General features: G+C 46.6%; 1 protein-coding gene across 1 annotated transcript in view; it reads right to left on the bottom strand.

Moving 5' to 3' along the window:
• FASN (fatty acid synthase) overlaps positions 1-12,021 on the bottom strand; it is a 43,906-nt gene extending 31,885 nt beyond the window's left edge. The window contains exons 1-8 of the mRNA XM_050908201.1: positions 11,969-12,021; positions 5,608-5,754; positions 4,631-4,783; positions 3,146-3,319; positions 2,076-2,276; positions 1,489-1,611; positions 715-830; positions 325-459 (exon numbers count right to left, since the gene is read on the bottom strand). Of these exons, the coding sequence (XP_050764158.1) occupies positions 325-459; positions 715-830; positions 1,489-1,611; positions 2,076-2,276; positions 3,146-3,319; positions 4,631-4,783; positions 5,608-5,734 (1,029 nt within the window). The 5' untranslated portion in view covers positions 5,735-5,754; positions 11,969-12,021. The remainder of the gene's footprint in view (positions 1-324; positions 460-714; positions 831-1,488; positions 1,612-2,075; positions 2,277-3,145; positions 3,320-4,630; positions 4,784-5,607; positions 5,755-11,968) is intronic.
• Between the last annotated feature and the right edge of the window lie 1,439 nt (positions 12,022-13,460).

The following is a 13,460-nucleotide window of genomic DNA, read 5'->3' as shown; positions in this document are numbered from 1 at the left end:
TGAGCAGAGTTATGCTCCTGTAGAATTCAGTAGGAAGGGGGAACTAAAGTGTGCGTGCATGTCCACACTCGTGCGTGCACACAGCAGAGGGCCACCTGGGCATTCGTGTCCAGCTTGCAGAATAGCCACCTGAGCTTTTAAAAGTATTTGCAGGTGAAGCAAGAAGTAGATAATTAATGAGAATCACCTGAGTTGTTCTCATTACCAGTGAACATCTTATCCTGGATCAGTGCAAATTTTCCTTAAAACAAAGAAACATTAAAAAACCCACACACCATTGTGTTCCCCCCCTCCTCCAATTTTCCTTTTTAAGTCACCTGTTACCTTGGCTAATGCAGCAAGCCCAGAGGCAGGCTCTGGATGACCCATGTTTGACTTGGTTGATCCAATCAACAGTGGCTCTCTCTCACATTGACAGAAGACATTTACAATGCCATTTACTTCCTGTGGATCTCCAACCTAGTAGAAAGAATCAGAATGGCTATTAGCTAGCACTCCCAAAACACACCACACAAGAGAAATCTGAAAGATTAAGACGTCTGGGCAAAATCCAAAAATGGTGAAGCAGTACATATTCTAGTAACTGGTAGAAGGGAGAAATATAGCTCATTTTGGAAAAACAAAGATTGATTTGATGGAAAAGTGTGGCAAGTGATGCAAGGGAAGAAAATAAGGGAGAAGAAAACACTCCAGACCCCAAGGGGTCATGCTGACCTTAGTGCCTGTCCCATGAGCTTCAACATACTCCACTTCTCCAGGTTTGATACCGCATTCTCTGTACAAAGAGCTGACCAACTGCTGCTGCATTTCTCCAGATGGGAATGTCACACCTAGGACCAAAATTGCTGTCAATTCCTCTCTCCTATCAGATGCTTCCTGTTCCAATTTTAGCACCCTTTCAACTGCTTGGGGCTACCAGGTTCAAAAAAATCAGAGAGAGACTTTTTCAGGATTTACACCAATGTCCTTAGCACCAAACACAATAAGGCTCTCAGGCTCTTTGGAAGAAGAGCAGAGGAACCAGAAATGGACCTAAAGCAATGAGTTAGACTAGTGTGGAAAGATACTGGTTAACAGAATACTAGAAGATGCCTAGATCAAGCAGAACATGTGAAACTTGGCGTCTCCATAACCAGAGAGCAGGAGAAGCAGGACAGCAGTAGGGAAAGAGCCTTACAGTCATAACACCACCTACATTTCTACCATCAATGCAGAAGTTACTGCAGAGATGTCCTGAGGAAGGCTAAACTAGCAACAGGATATTCCTGTTACTTTGTACAGTAGAAACCACCACCTGTCTCCTTCAGCTTCTTTACAAAACAGGGTCCTGAACTTTGCATTACCAAAAGGAGAAAAGGAAAACAAACAAACAAACAAAAACCATTCACACATCTAAAGAAGAACCCCACAACAGCCCGTTTTTGATGACAAAGACTCTAGACTGAACAGTTCTGTAGATATCTCACTTTTCAGAGGCTCAAGGCTTACCTTGCTCCTTAAAGCCATCAGTGTTACTTCCAGCATTGACTATTGTGGCATAGATCCGCTTAGCCATAGATCTCTTGGTCAACAGAACGACAACAACAGCTTCAGAGCGACAATATCCATTTCCTGAGAGCAGAGAGAGAAGAACGAGTCACTAATTCCACTCTGCTTTGAAAAAAGTTGCAAAACACCATGCAGTAAGGTTATCTCATTCCTGAGCTACCGCTTACAACGGACCGCTTTGAGAGTATGACGTATCCATTTCTTTAAAAATAATTAATTTTAAAAAAAATTAATGTCCTAGAAAGGCTCACTGCTCATCACAAATGATGACAGAAAGTTTCCATCACGAGACAGCTATTTTCTCTCCCCAATGGCTGAGGAATGAACCGTACAGTTTCTTCCCCACAGTTAGTTTTTCAGGTTCAACGGAGCATTCAACACAGATAAAGTCCAGGGTATGTCCCAAACAGTGCACCTAGGAACAACTACGAGGCCAGCTCTTTGCTGTATTACAAGAGTATCTGGTCACAGACTCCACAATAAGTTCCTCTCATACAACATGAGAACCTTTTATACTAATGCCTTACCTGAAACATCAAAAGCCTTGCAGGCACCATCAGGACTAAGCATACCCAGTTTCATGAACTGCACAGAAGTGTTTGGTTTCAGCAAAAGGTTGACCCCTCCTACTAGGGCTGCACTGCACTGTCCGTGACGAATTGCCTTATAAGCGTTTTCCACAGCGACGAGACTAGAGGAGCAGGCCGTGTCAATAGTTATGCTTGGTCCTTAGGGAACAGAAAGGAAAAACAGAAAAGCTGGTTTTTACGGTTTATTTCCTAGAGTTGCTCTCCAAAGACTATAGGATGGGATCACAACAGAAGCATACTAAAAAAAAAAAAAAAAAAAAAAAGTTAAATAAGAGTTGCTTCAGAACATAACAGGTAATCCTGATACAATGGAAGACAAGAATCACCATCTCTGCCTGCTTACCAGGTAACAAGGGATGAGAAAGGTGGAAAAAAGTTGCAGTTTGGCTTTAAGGGTATTTTTAAAAATTCCATCTGTCTCCATCAAAAAGAGATACTGTAGCTTCACAGGCAGGTCTCATCTATTTCCCCATTCTCACCAATAAAAATCCCTCTCCCTTCGTGGTGCTACCCTTGCCATTATCTCTGTTCTCTGCTGCTCCTGAGAACAATTCCCATCCCTCCACTCTCTTCAATGCCACACATGGTTCAAGTCATGTCTATGCCTTCAATCACATCATTTTGGTGGCTCTCCCACTTTACTCAGAGCCAACTGTTCCAGTCAGTTTGTCTCTGGGCTAGCTGACTTCTACATAGCTTCATACCAAACAGCAGTCTAAACGCTGGAAAGGACCTAGGCCTTTTTATGAAGGCCTCCTGACATCATCATCTTGCAGATGAATGCCAGCTATGCCCATCAGCAGCAACTGAGTTAAAGCCTCACAATGAGTCTTATCACACAGTTAAAATACATTTTCTGCTTCTCGTATGCCTCCTTACAATAGTTGCATGCTACTTTCTCATCCCCAAAGGGGTCTACGTCACCATATCCACCCCACTCTGGTACCAGAAACTGTGGTACCATCATGCTCAAATTGGAATTGCTGATCAGGTTTGGGGGCACTTACCTGTTAAGTCATAAAAGTAGGAAATCCTGTTGGCAAACATAGCACGCTGGCAGCCAGTCATACTGTATCCCAAAAGCTCTTCTGGATCTTGGCTAAGGGCTTCAGCAGCTTCAGACCCACTGGCACCAATCCATACACCTGTGTCTGTGCCACGGAGGGTGGCTGGATTAATACCTGTGGGGATATTGGAAGGTAGATTACAGTAGACAAACTTATAATGAGGGGCAAACTGGGGAGATATCAGGTATGCTGGCACCACTTCATGAAATACTACTTACTGTCCCTTTCTGTCAGGCCTGCAGCATTGTTCCCTTACCTATAGTTACCTTTTATCTGTTTCAATTGCAGACCTTACAAGTCTTACTGCAGAGTCTACCAGAACTTTGGTATTGGCTTTTGGCCAGAACATACTGTGCCCAGAAACAGCTTTTCAGCTTAGCTGGGCATTGCTAGAGTCTTGTATTAAACAGTGTATCGACTATGAAAGACACAAATGCTGATCAGATAAGCTAACACCTGACTTCCAGTGCAGAGAAAAGGAGCAGACCGAAGGGGAGAAAAATCACAGCACCTGGAATGTCATGTGAGCACATGAGTATCTATCTCTAGCCACACACAAAGCCCAGATCTGGAGTACAAGACAGAAAGGAAAATTATTAAGCACAAAAGCCAACCACCAGAACGAGAAACAACTCTGCTCTAAAAAACCGCATAGCAAGCTCAACTTGCAGCAACCTCTGCTGTTTCTTCTCTGTGCTTCAGGAGTCCTGGAGACAAGCAGAACATTCAAGCCTCCAGACTGAGGATCAGCAGCAGAGGAGCAAGTGCTAATTTTAATAAGTCAGTACTAGTGAGGGGGTTCCAACTTTTTCCCCCCCATGTGCTTCTTATGTTCAGACATGAAACTGATTAACATGAAGAATAAACTTTTTGGCTCTGTGAGTAACTAACTCAAAAGCTCAAGACACTGGCAGTGATGGAGGAAAGAGGCTCCTATTTATGAAAGCACACTTCCTGGGCACGCCTTCTATAGAAGCAGATCAAGCGCCACAAATTCTCCATGAACCTGGGCAATAGAGAGGAATACATCAGGCCATCTGCCATTCTTTTAGACCATGGATGAGAATTTTAACCAAGTCATCTTCCTTTTGCACTACAAATACACCTTTAACAAAAGGATCTATTATGGAATATTACGGTACAGCAGAACATAGAAAAGCTCTATAACTGTTGACTGTAAGTGTTTCAGTCGTACTGGTTGTGCCATATGATGCAGGTAGAGATTTGCTGGCAGTCAGCATAGATTTCCTAGTTTGAGTTCGAGAGAAAACAGTTTTGTTCTAACCCCCATACCAGTTCTTTGGCCTCCTCTCTAATGTGATGGCTTTCTCTTGTTAGAAGTCTCATCACATAGGTGCATGTCTGCACCTGCTGCACAGACACAATACAGCACAACTCTCCCTCTTCAGTCATTCAGCTGCTTACCTCCATCCACAATAGCTTCATAAGAAACTTCCAACAGCAAGCGAAGTTGAGGATCCATCGTATGAGCTTGTTTGGGGTGAACCCCAAAAAAGGATGCATCAAATTTGCTTATGTCCTTGAGCTTTCCATTTCTTTTGGGCAGTCCATAAATCCCTGAGAAGAAAAATTCAACACTGAGTCACGGAATACATCAGTTTTGAAGCAGCTACCAGCTGAGACAAAGTACAGAATGACCACAGCAGAGTCTCGATTACATGTGAAACCTCACTTCCCTGTTGCAGTACCCAGAGTGCTGCATGAATATCTACCTACCCATCTCTCTGAATCTCATTTGGAAATGAGAACACTGCATTAACAAAAACAATTGTCATTTTTAAGACTCTCCCGAATATGGCAGCAAAAGACTTCTGTCTAGTTTAAGCATTTTTGCTTTGGCAAGTTGTACCAAGCACATGAACAGAGTCCAAATCGCTGGTTCCAGTCAGTCACCAGTTAGAAGAAAAACAAAAGCTACTTTTCACTTCTGCAAATCACTAGCTTGAATTGGATAGACACGTGCCAAATACTTCAGAAAGACAATCAGACAGAAAAGAACATTGTAAAAAGCCATAAATCACAGAACTGGAGTCCCTGTGCTACTTCTGAACCCAGAAAAATATCGGAGCCATCTTACTGCCACAGCTATCAACAGCAGGTACAGGATTCATGTTGCCTAGCTGCTCTGTCAGAGTGTTCTTTTATTTGGAAGTAAGCTACGTATTATTTCTAAGCTACTACTGCATGGGACATGACATTATAAAATGGATTGCATGAGACCTTCATAAAAGTGCTCTGTTCCTGAATGTCTTGATATACCAGAAGTGAATTCAGAAGCTCTGGCAGCGTTTCACATCTGATAAATCCTTTCCTTTCATAGGATAATTCCTCTAGAACGCTCAGAACTCAGGGCTCCAGAAGGAGAGACAATAAGCACTCACCTGGTTTCCACCTCCGATCATCCTCTGTGACCATATCAACTCCATTAAGCAGGTTCTCCCAAAACTCTTGCAAGTTCTCCGATTCTGGCAGCTTTCCTGCTATGCCTGCAATCACCACGTCCTCCATCTCTTAACTTCTCCCTGTTGCTGAGATTCACAAAGCAGTAACACTAGTAAGATTTCACACAGAGAAGGAGAGTATATGTGTCTCTTGTCTTCCTGACATGTTGTGACAAACAAGCATATTTGCAGGAGAAACACCCACACAGGAACAGCCCGTGGAGTCTCTACTAAGAAAAAGACATCCCAACTAATCAAATGGACCATAAGATCCGTGGGGTCAATGAGGATGAGAAAGCTGATCCTGAAGGATTGTTGGGCTCTGAGAACCACCAGTTTCTACATGACAACTAGAAAATGAACAGGTCTAGCTCTACTAAATGCAGAGCCTCTGTGAAGTCAGCAGAGAAGAAAGATTAACATGCTGGAGCAGAGGTGGGTGGAGAAATTATGAAATACATATAGTAAAATATATAATTACAAGGCAAACCTAACAGGTAGCAAAACAAGTTCTATGATCATTCCAAAGTTAAATGCTAACTTAAGAATCAATAACCAGAAAGTTTGTTGGAGGGGGGAAAAAAAAAAAACAAAAACAAAACCCAACAAAAACCCACAAAACAAACACAAAACCAACCAAACAAAAAACCCACACACAAAACACACACACAGAGAAAATCAACACAAAAGCACAAGGATTACAATACAACATAGCATCATTTTAAATACCCCAAACAAGAAGTAAGTTTTACATATAAAGTGTTTCCCAGTTGGACCCTGCACCGCCACACTTTTAGAGGACTGAGAATGGGGAACTGAGTACATGTGATAGAGAGTGCTGCTTTAAAATAAGAGTTGGCAGAACAGATCCAGATTCCAGATGGGATGAAAAACTTTAGCTGTTGTCCCAAAAAATTTGCATTCTAAGACCCCAATCTCAAACACAACAAGAGAGCATCATGCTGCGTAACACAGCATGGCAGGCCATCTATGCAGATGACAACACCAAATGATAGCTCGTATATTAGTCACCACACTCAATTTATTTTCTATTACACTAAAAATATATTAACAACTAAGCAGAGAGAAGGCAAAGTTAATCTGATGTTTCAGATAAATTCAAATTATAGTTTGTAGATCCTAAGTAGGCAAGTTAAAGGAGGGGGGGAACCCCCCCCATATATATATATATGGGTTATTTTTATATGTATATAAAAATAAATAAAGTGTGGTTGCAGGAACAAGAGAAGTAGTAAGCATTCACAGTACTTCCTTAAATAATCCTTCTGGTAAGTAGAGACAAAATATTCTTTACAGTTAACGTGTGGGATTTTAACAAGTAAAAACCACAAAGAAAACTGGGTATTCAAATAGCTAAGTCTGCCTTAATAACTTGGAAGGAAAGACTTTGCTATGGAAGACCTAAAGTTTGACTTCCATCACAGATCATGCTCCACAGTGCCATGCAGGCACTTTGCTTAAGTGCTGCTGGTGCTTGATCATCTCCTCCACAAAACAGCACTAATGGGTGTTCTTAGATGAACACTTCATAGCTGATTTTCCAACCCAAGACCTTTCCTTTAGGCATGGTTTTGCAGCCTCTTTCAGGAATTCCTGATGCTTTTGAGCAAGAAACAGGCCTCTCTCCCATCCACACGCTGCTCAGGCATAACACCTTCCTGTAGCTGAGAGGCTGGGGCACGCAGCGGGAAAGCAAAGCCCTCTGGTCAGCTGAGGTGTAGCCCAGCCAGAACACACCACCACAGAGGCTGCCCGACTTCTTTTACCCTTCTTCTTTCCTTCAGCAGTTATCTTGATTCGGATCTGTGGAGTAACTGCGGAACTATGCAACATGCAACACGCAACACTAAAGTAGAAGAGATGATTACCTCATCCAGTCCATCCCTTCTGGGAGCAGAAACAGAAGTGCTCCCAAAAGGACATCTTGGATTTCTCAGTCTTATGCTAAACACCCAGACAACAGAAGTTCCACTCCACTCTGGTTGTTCATTTAAAGAGGGAAACACTAAGGGCCAAACGTGCAAGGCCCTTACTGAGAAGCTATTCCCCAAAACTGAAGTCAGTAGTAATAGGCCCAGTCCACTCTGCTCTGAAGAGAAGCCTCTCAGTTTTTCTACTCCCATAAAACTGGTAAGTCAGTTTTATTATTGCTGTCACCACTGTACCTGGAAAACCCAATCAAGGGCCACAGCTCTGCTATACTTGCAGCAGTTCTGCGCCAGGGGCAGAGAAAGAATGGATCTCAGGCATGAAGCTCACGAACTAAGCATAAGACAAGAGACATACAAGATGATAATGTGATTATGATTCAATTTTATGCCTAAAATTTATGCCAATTTTAGCTCTTTGGGCTATGATCTCTAGGGAGAGAAATATAATCTGTATTTCAGGGGACTGCAACATCACTTCTGGGATTGTTCCTTCCCATCCCACATCTTTTTCCCTGGAGTATCAGAAAAACTCCATCCAGGTACGGCCAGTCTTGATGAAATGTTCTTCTGAGACAGTGAAGTAATGGAATTTATCAGCAAAGCAATTTTTGCCAACATGTTATGAATGTCGTTGAGCAAGACTGTGTCAAAGGTGGAGAAAAAGATGCTGCAATAATCAAAATGGAGAAGAACAAGAGCCAAGAAGTTAATTTTAGCTGCGTGAATGGGTAAGAAGAGCCACAACTTAAGGATTTTTATACACAAAGAACTGGAAAGATTTAGACTTGACACAAAGAGCTCCAAATGCCTACATCTAAGATAACATACAAATTACGGATTTAGCAGCAGACAGCAAAGATGATTTGCTACGGAAAACAAGAGTGGGAAGAGGAAAAACCATGAATATTAAGTCATCCCTGATTAAACAGTGATTAAAGTAGATGTTATGGCTACCAACAATGTCTTTGGTCTTCCTTGACAGATAATAAGCAGGTAGACCATTTTAAAGTCGACTGAATTTACCGCCAAATGGTGTATTTTATTATTTTACTATATTACAGGCTCATTTTTTTCTGTAGAGCATTTTTAGACTATACACAGTACATTGACAGATTTTGAAGTATAGGACATAGTACAGATCAAGAAAGAAAATTATTTCTACAGATGTTTCAAACGACATTGGACTACAGCAAATATACAGAAAAGATTGTTCCTACTACATTTGATGAGCAAGATGATCAAAAGCAACAGGTCAAAAAAGGAGACAAAAGATAAAGAGGGACAAACAGGATTCTCTGATTTCTTAAGACTGTATTTCACTGGATCCAATCAGACATCTAACATCCTTTTTCCTCTGTTTACCCCATGGTTTTGCTTGAATTGAATTCTGTGAATTCTTCCCAGAAAGCCTGCATTTTTAACTGAGGGGAGAGAAGCAAACACACACCACCCCCCCACCCCCCCCCGCCAAACATATCCGTCCGATAGACACTTCAGTTAAGCATAAACTACCACCTCACTGGATTTACACAATGTTTTTTGGCAGTGATATTGCGTTGCTGACTCATTCAGTTTGTGACTGGTAATAACTAACAATCCCTTCTGGTATTATTGACTAGTAACAACTTTCATCACTTTATACCTGTGCTCTGGTTATCTACCTCCCACATTAGCCATTTGACAACGTTGGTTTGTTTATTGATGCCAGTTCCTTTCTGCAATCATGTTACACCTTCTTAACCTTGTTCTCTATGTATTGGGTACCTATTGGTATCATGTTAGCTTAATGCTATTAACAAAGCTACTCTGAAGTTTAAATACTGTTCTCCATTGCATTTAAAACATTTGTTTTTCAGTATCTCACTAATACAGCACCAAAAATTAATCAAGAAGAAAAGTATTGATCATTGTTTTCCACCATCCCTGGCAGCTGTACAACTTTTTTTTTTTTTCTTTTTACAATAATTTTATCTACTGTTTCCCTACAAAAATATCTCTGCGTCCACTAAGTTTGTAAGCTTTTGGAGGGGGAAAGAAAAAGAAAGACAAGAAAAATAAAAAAGTGCAGGTAAAATTTGATTTCTTCTCCCACTCATAGCTGACTTGCCAACTGCTGAAGAGAATACTTTTCTTATTCTGCTGTACCTATGTGCACCTAAGGATCGGTGAGGAAAGGAGTGGGAGAGGGAGGGAAGAAGAAACTGTTTGCAAAGAAACAACAAATAAAACACAAATCTTATTTTGTCTGATGCACAGTTCTCTTTCCTAGGCAGGAGCACAATATTTATTTCACTGTTATTTTGATGGCTGTCATCACAGTGGGACAGAATCGTCAAAGCCAACTCTGCTACTGCTTCTAGGCAGTCCAAATCTTGGTCTTTTTTGGAGCTCCCATTATTGTAAAACGAAACATCCATGACTCCTCCATAGCTTCCTTCAGCACACATATTGACAAAAGGATTACTTTCTTAGTTTTTCAGTATGACTACATCATAATCCAGGTTTCCTAATATCTGACTATCATTTCTACAATTTATAATTAAAACTGTCATTACATAGGAACTTCACTTGTGAAGAGCTATAATGCCCGCCTTCAAAAAACCCTTTACAAAATAGAGGCAAGCACAGGCTGTTTTTCATTTTTTGAAAGCATCTGGCTACCATCAATCCATGTGCTATAGCTTAGATTTAACAAAGACCTTTTAACTGTCTCTTTCTGTTTCAAGGCTGGATTTGTCCCATTGACCATAAGACAAATGAAAAATGGTAGTGTGTTTTCATATTTAAAATGCACTGCTTAGCAGGAAACACAATCTGATTCGGAGCTGTTATTTGAGAAAAGTAGGTTAGATTTTGCTCATGGAATCAACACGGCTCTGTTGATTCCCAAATGATCAGAATTGATTTGTACAAAAATTTAAGTCCCTAGTATCGCTATATCAATGTTTGTAAAACATCTGTTCATAACTGCCCTCCACGTAGGGCCCCCATCCTCTAAATTCATCCACTAAATGCAGCCTTCCACAATGTACTCTTATTTTCAGTTTGTTTCAAGAAGCACGGAGGCTGCAGGAAAAGGTGACCCCTTTGCTCATGTGGCTTGAGGCTTTTCCTCCCTTTTGTTTTTTAAGGCAAGACAGGCTCCGACAGCCCCAACACTGCTCTCTGAAGGAGTACACAAGTTAGCATACACAGCTTTAACACTGCCTGTTTCAATTTAAGCATCTGAATAAAAGCTTTTAACTAGGAAAATATGCATTCAGTATCTCAAAGGGCCCTATGCCAGGGAAGGAATGCGGAATAAAAACCAAATAGGAGCAAAAACAGCACAAGAGAGAAGACGATCACCACGTTCCTGAGAGAATCACATCATCAAATCCAGACTGGTGTACGATCAATGGGTCATTTCATGTGGGCGGCTGGTTTACATCGAAGTGGAAAAAAGAAGTTTAGCAGTATATGCGGCACCTTTTTTGAGATGGTTTCCTAGTACCTACTGACAAGTCCCCTTTCGCAATAGCGAACGCCGAATCTCCTCCCGTACAAGCTTCCTTGGCCTGCCATGCTGGTGCTTTTACGCTAACCCACGACACCGCGGGAGAGCGCAGCGCCGTCGCCCCGCTGCCGGGACAGAGCGGCCCACCGAGCCCCGGCGCCCGCCCGGGACAGACCCGTGCTCCGCGCCGCTCGCTCGGCACCCGAGCTGCGGCAGCGCGGGGCCGCCGAGGCCGCCCAGCCCCGCGGCGGGCGCTGCTCGCTCCGCACCGGGCGCGGCCCCTCGCCACCCGCGGAGCCCTGCCGCCGCGGCTGGGGAACGGCACGCCGAAGCTCGGGGGAACGGCAGGAAGACTCCCGCCGCCGGGCGCGCGCGAGGCCTGCAGGCAGCAGTGCCCCTGGCCGCGTCCCCGAGCGCGCCCGGTCCGGCGGCGAGGGGTCGCGGCGGCGGCGGCGGCACGGTCCCCGCCCGCCGCCAAGATGGCCGGGCGCCAGCACCACAATGCAGCCGCTCAGCCTCCCTCCGCGCCGCCTCGCCGGGCGGGCGGAGCGGGAGGCTGCGGCTCGGTAGCCAGCCGCCGAGCTGGCGGGGACTCGCCTCGGCACGGCCGCACGGGGCCACGGGAAAGCGGCCCGCGGCAACAGGGCGCGGCGACCACGGCGCCGGGGCGCAGAACCTTCTGGTCGTGCGGGCCGGGCCCGCGGATCCCCCGCTACCGGCCCAGCGAGGCGCGGGCGCGGCCCCACACGGTGTGGAGGGCAAGATGGAGCCTCCCCGGCGCGCCCGCCGGGCGCAGCGGCCCGCGGAGGCTGCCGCTCTCCCGGCCGCGCCGCATCCGCTGTCCCGCCGGTACCTGCACAGGGGCGGAAGGCTGCGTGCTGGGAAGACTCTGGCGTCAGCTGAGCGCCGGACCGGACTGCTGCGGGGCGGGCTCTGCGGGTGGACGCGGGCGCTGCGGCGGCCGGTACCGAGCTGCGCGCGGCGGATGCTCCGCACTCTCCTCACTGTCTCCCTCTAGCTCCCACCGCTATTTAAGTAGTCGCCACCTCCGGCGGCCACGCCACATGGGCTGACAGTTTACTCCTCGCCGCAGTCCAATGAGAGCCGGGGCAGGGCCGCCCCGAGCCGGCCCCGGGGTGATGCCAACCCCTGCCCGCCGGAGCCGCTCCACGGGAGGAGGGGGCGCTGATCAGGCCGGGGCGGACCCAGGCGGGCCCCCGTGCCCGCGGCACCGGGCCAAGCTCTCGCGCCCCGCCCTGTACTGGAGGCCGTGGAAGGCCGGGCGCTGCGGGGGGGGGCGGGGGGGGGGGGGGGGCGCCGGGCTTCGGGCCGGCCTGGCCGGGGGCGAGGCAGCGCCGACCCACCGCTGGCGCGGACCTCCTCGTGTCCCTCTCCCACCTCCCCGCGGGTGTGCACACTGGGGGGGGGCGGGCTGCCGCCGCGCCGGCACCATGGCTCGGCGAGAGACGCGGGGGCTCGGCGGGCGCCGGGCCAGGCGACGCCGGACTGCGGAGCGCTCGCGCGCGCCCGCGGCGCACAAAGGGAAGAGACGCTGGGCCGGACGCGCAATCCCGGGCCGGCACCCAATCCGGAGGCGAGAGCGTGTGGGCGGGGGCGCGGCCCTGCCAATCGCGGGGCCCGTGGGGTGTTGCTAGGCTATAGGGCGATGTGGTGACGGCTGAGGGGACGGCCGGGGCCGCCGGCGCAGCGAGCAGCAGCCGCCGCTCTCCGGAGGCGGCGGTCGTTCACCCCGGCGGAGCGCGGTCCCGGGGTTACCACAGGGCAGCGGGCACGCCGGCCGGGGCTGCGCTGCCCCGTGCCCGGGCCCGTCGCCCCGCCGTGACTGGAGGCAGCGGAGCGGGTCCGGAGGCGGGGGGCGGGCCGCCGCAGGGGGCGGGCCGCCGCGATCCCGCGGGCGCCGGAGGCTCGCTCCGCGCCGGGCCCCTGGTACGGCCGCCCTTCCGAAGGACGGGGAAGGGGAAGATCGCCCAATTCGTTACATATTTTGGTCATAAGAGAAATATATGAGAGTTTTCCCCCTGTATCTAGTACACACTTAGCACAACCTCCCCACACAGGATTCAAGCCATCCGTTCACGCTATTTACTGTTATTATGCATACTTTGTTAATTTTCAGCATACTTACATGCTATGTTCTTGTAGTTACTCTGAAACAAATATACAATGATTGAACTACTTTTTTTTCTATCATAAATAAAACAAAGTGAAACAATCCAAGAGCTATCATCTTCCCTTACCTACAGTTGCCTTAAGGAAACCTGTTTCTCAGGGAAACTGAATAAATTAAAGCTGCATTTCTGGCAAGAGGTCTGCATGACCAGGCA

This window comes from Gymnogyps californianus, chromosome 19 (genome assembly GCF_018139145.2).
Source record: "Gymnogyps californianus isolate 813 chromosome 19, ASM1813914v2, whole genome shotgun sequence".
Lineage (NCBI taxonomy): Eukaryota > Metazoa > Chordata > Aves > Accipitriformes > Cathartidae > Gymnogyps > Gymnogyps californianus.
The sequence above is the reverse complement of the archived record's forward strand: the minus strand, read 5'-3'. Positions and strand labels throughout refer to the sequence as shown.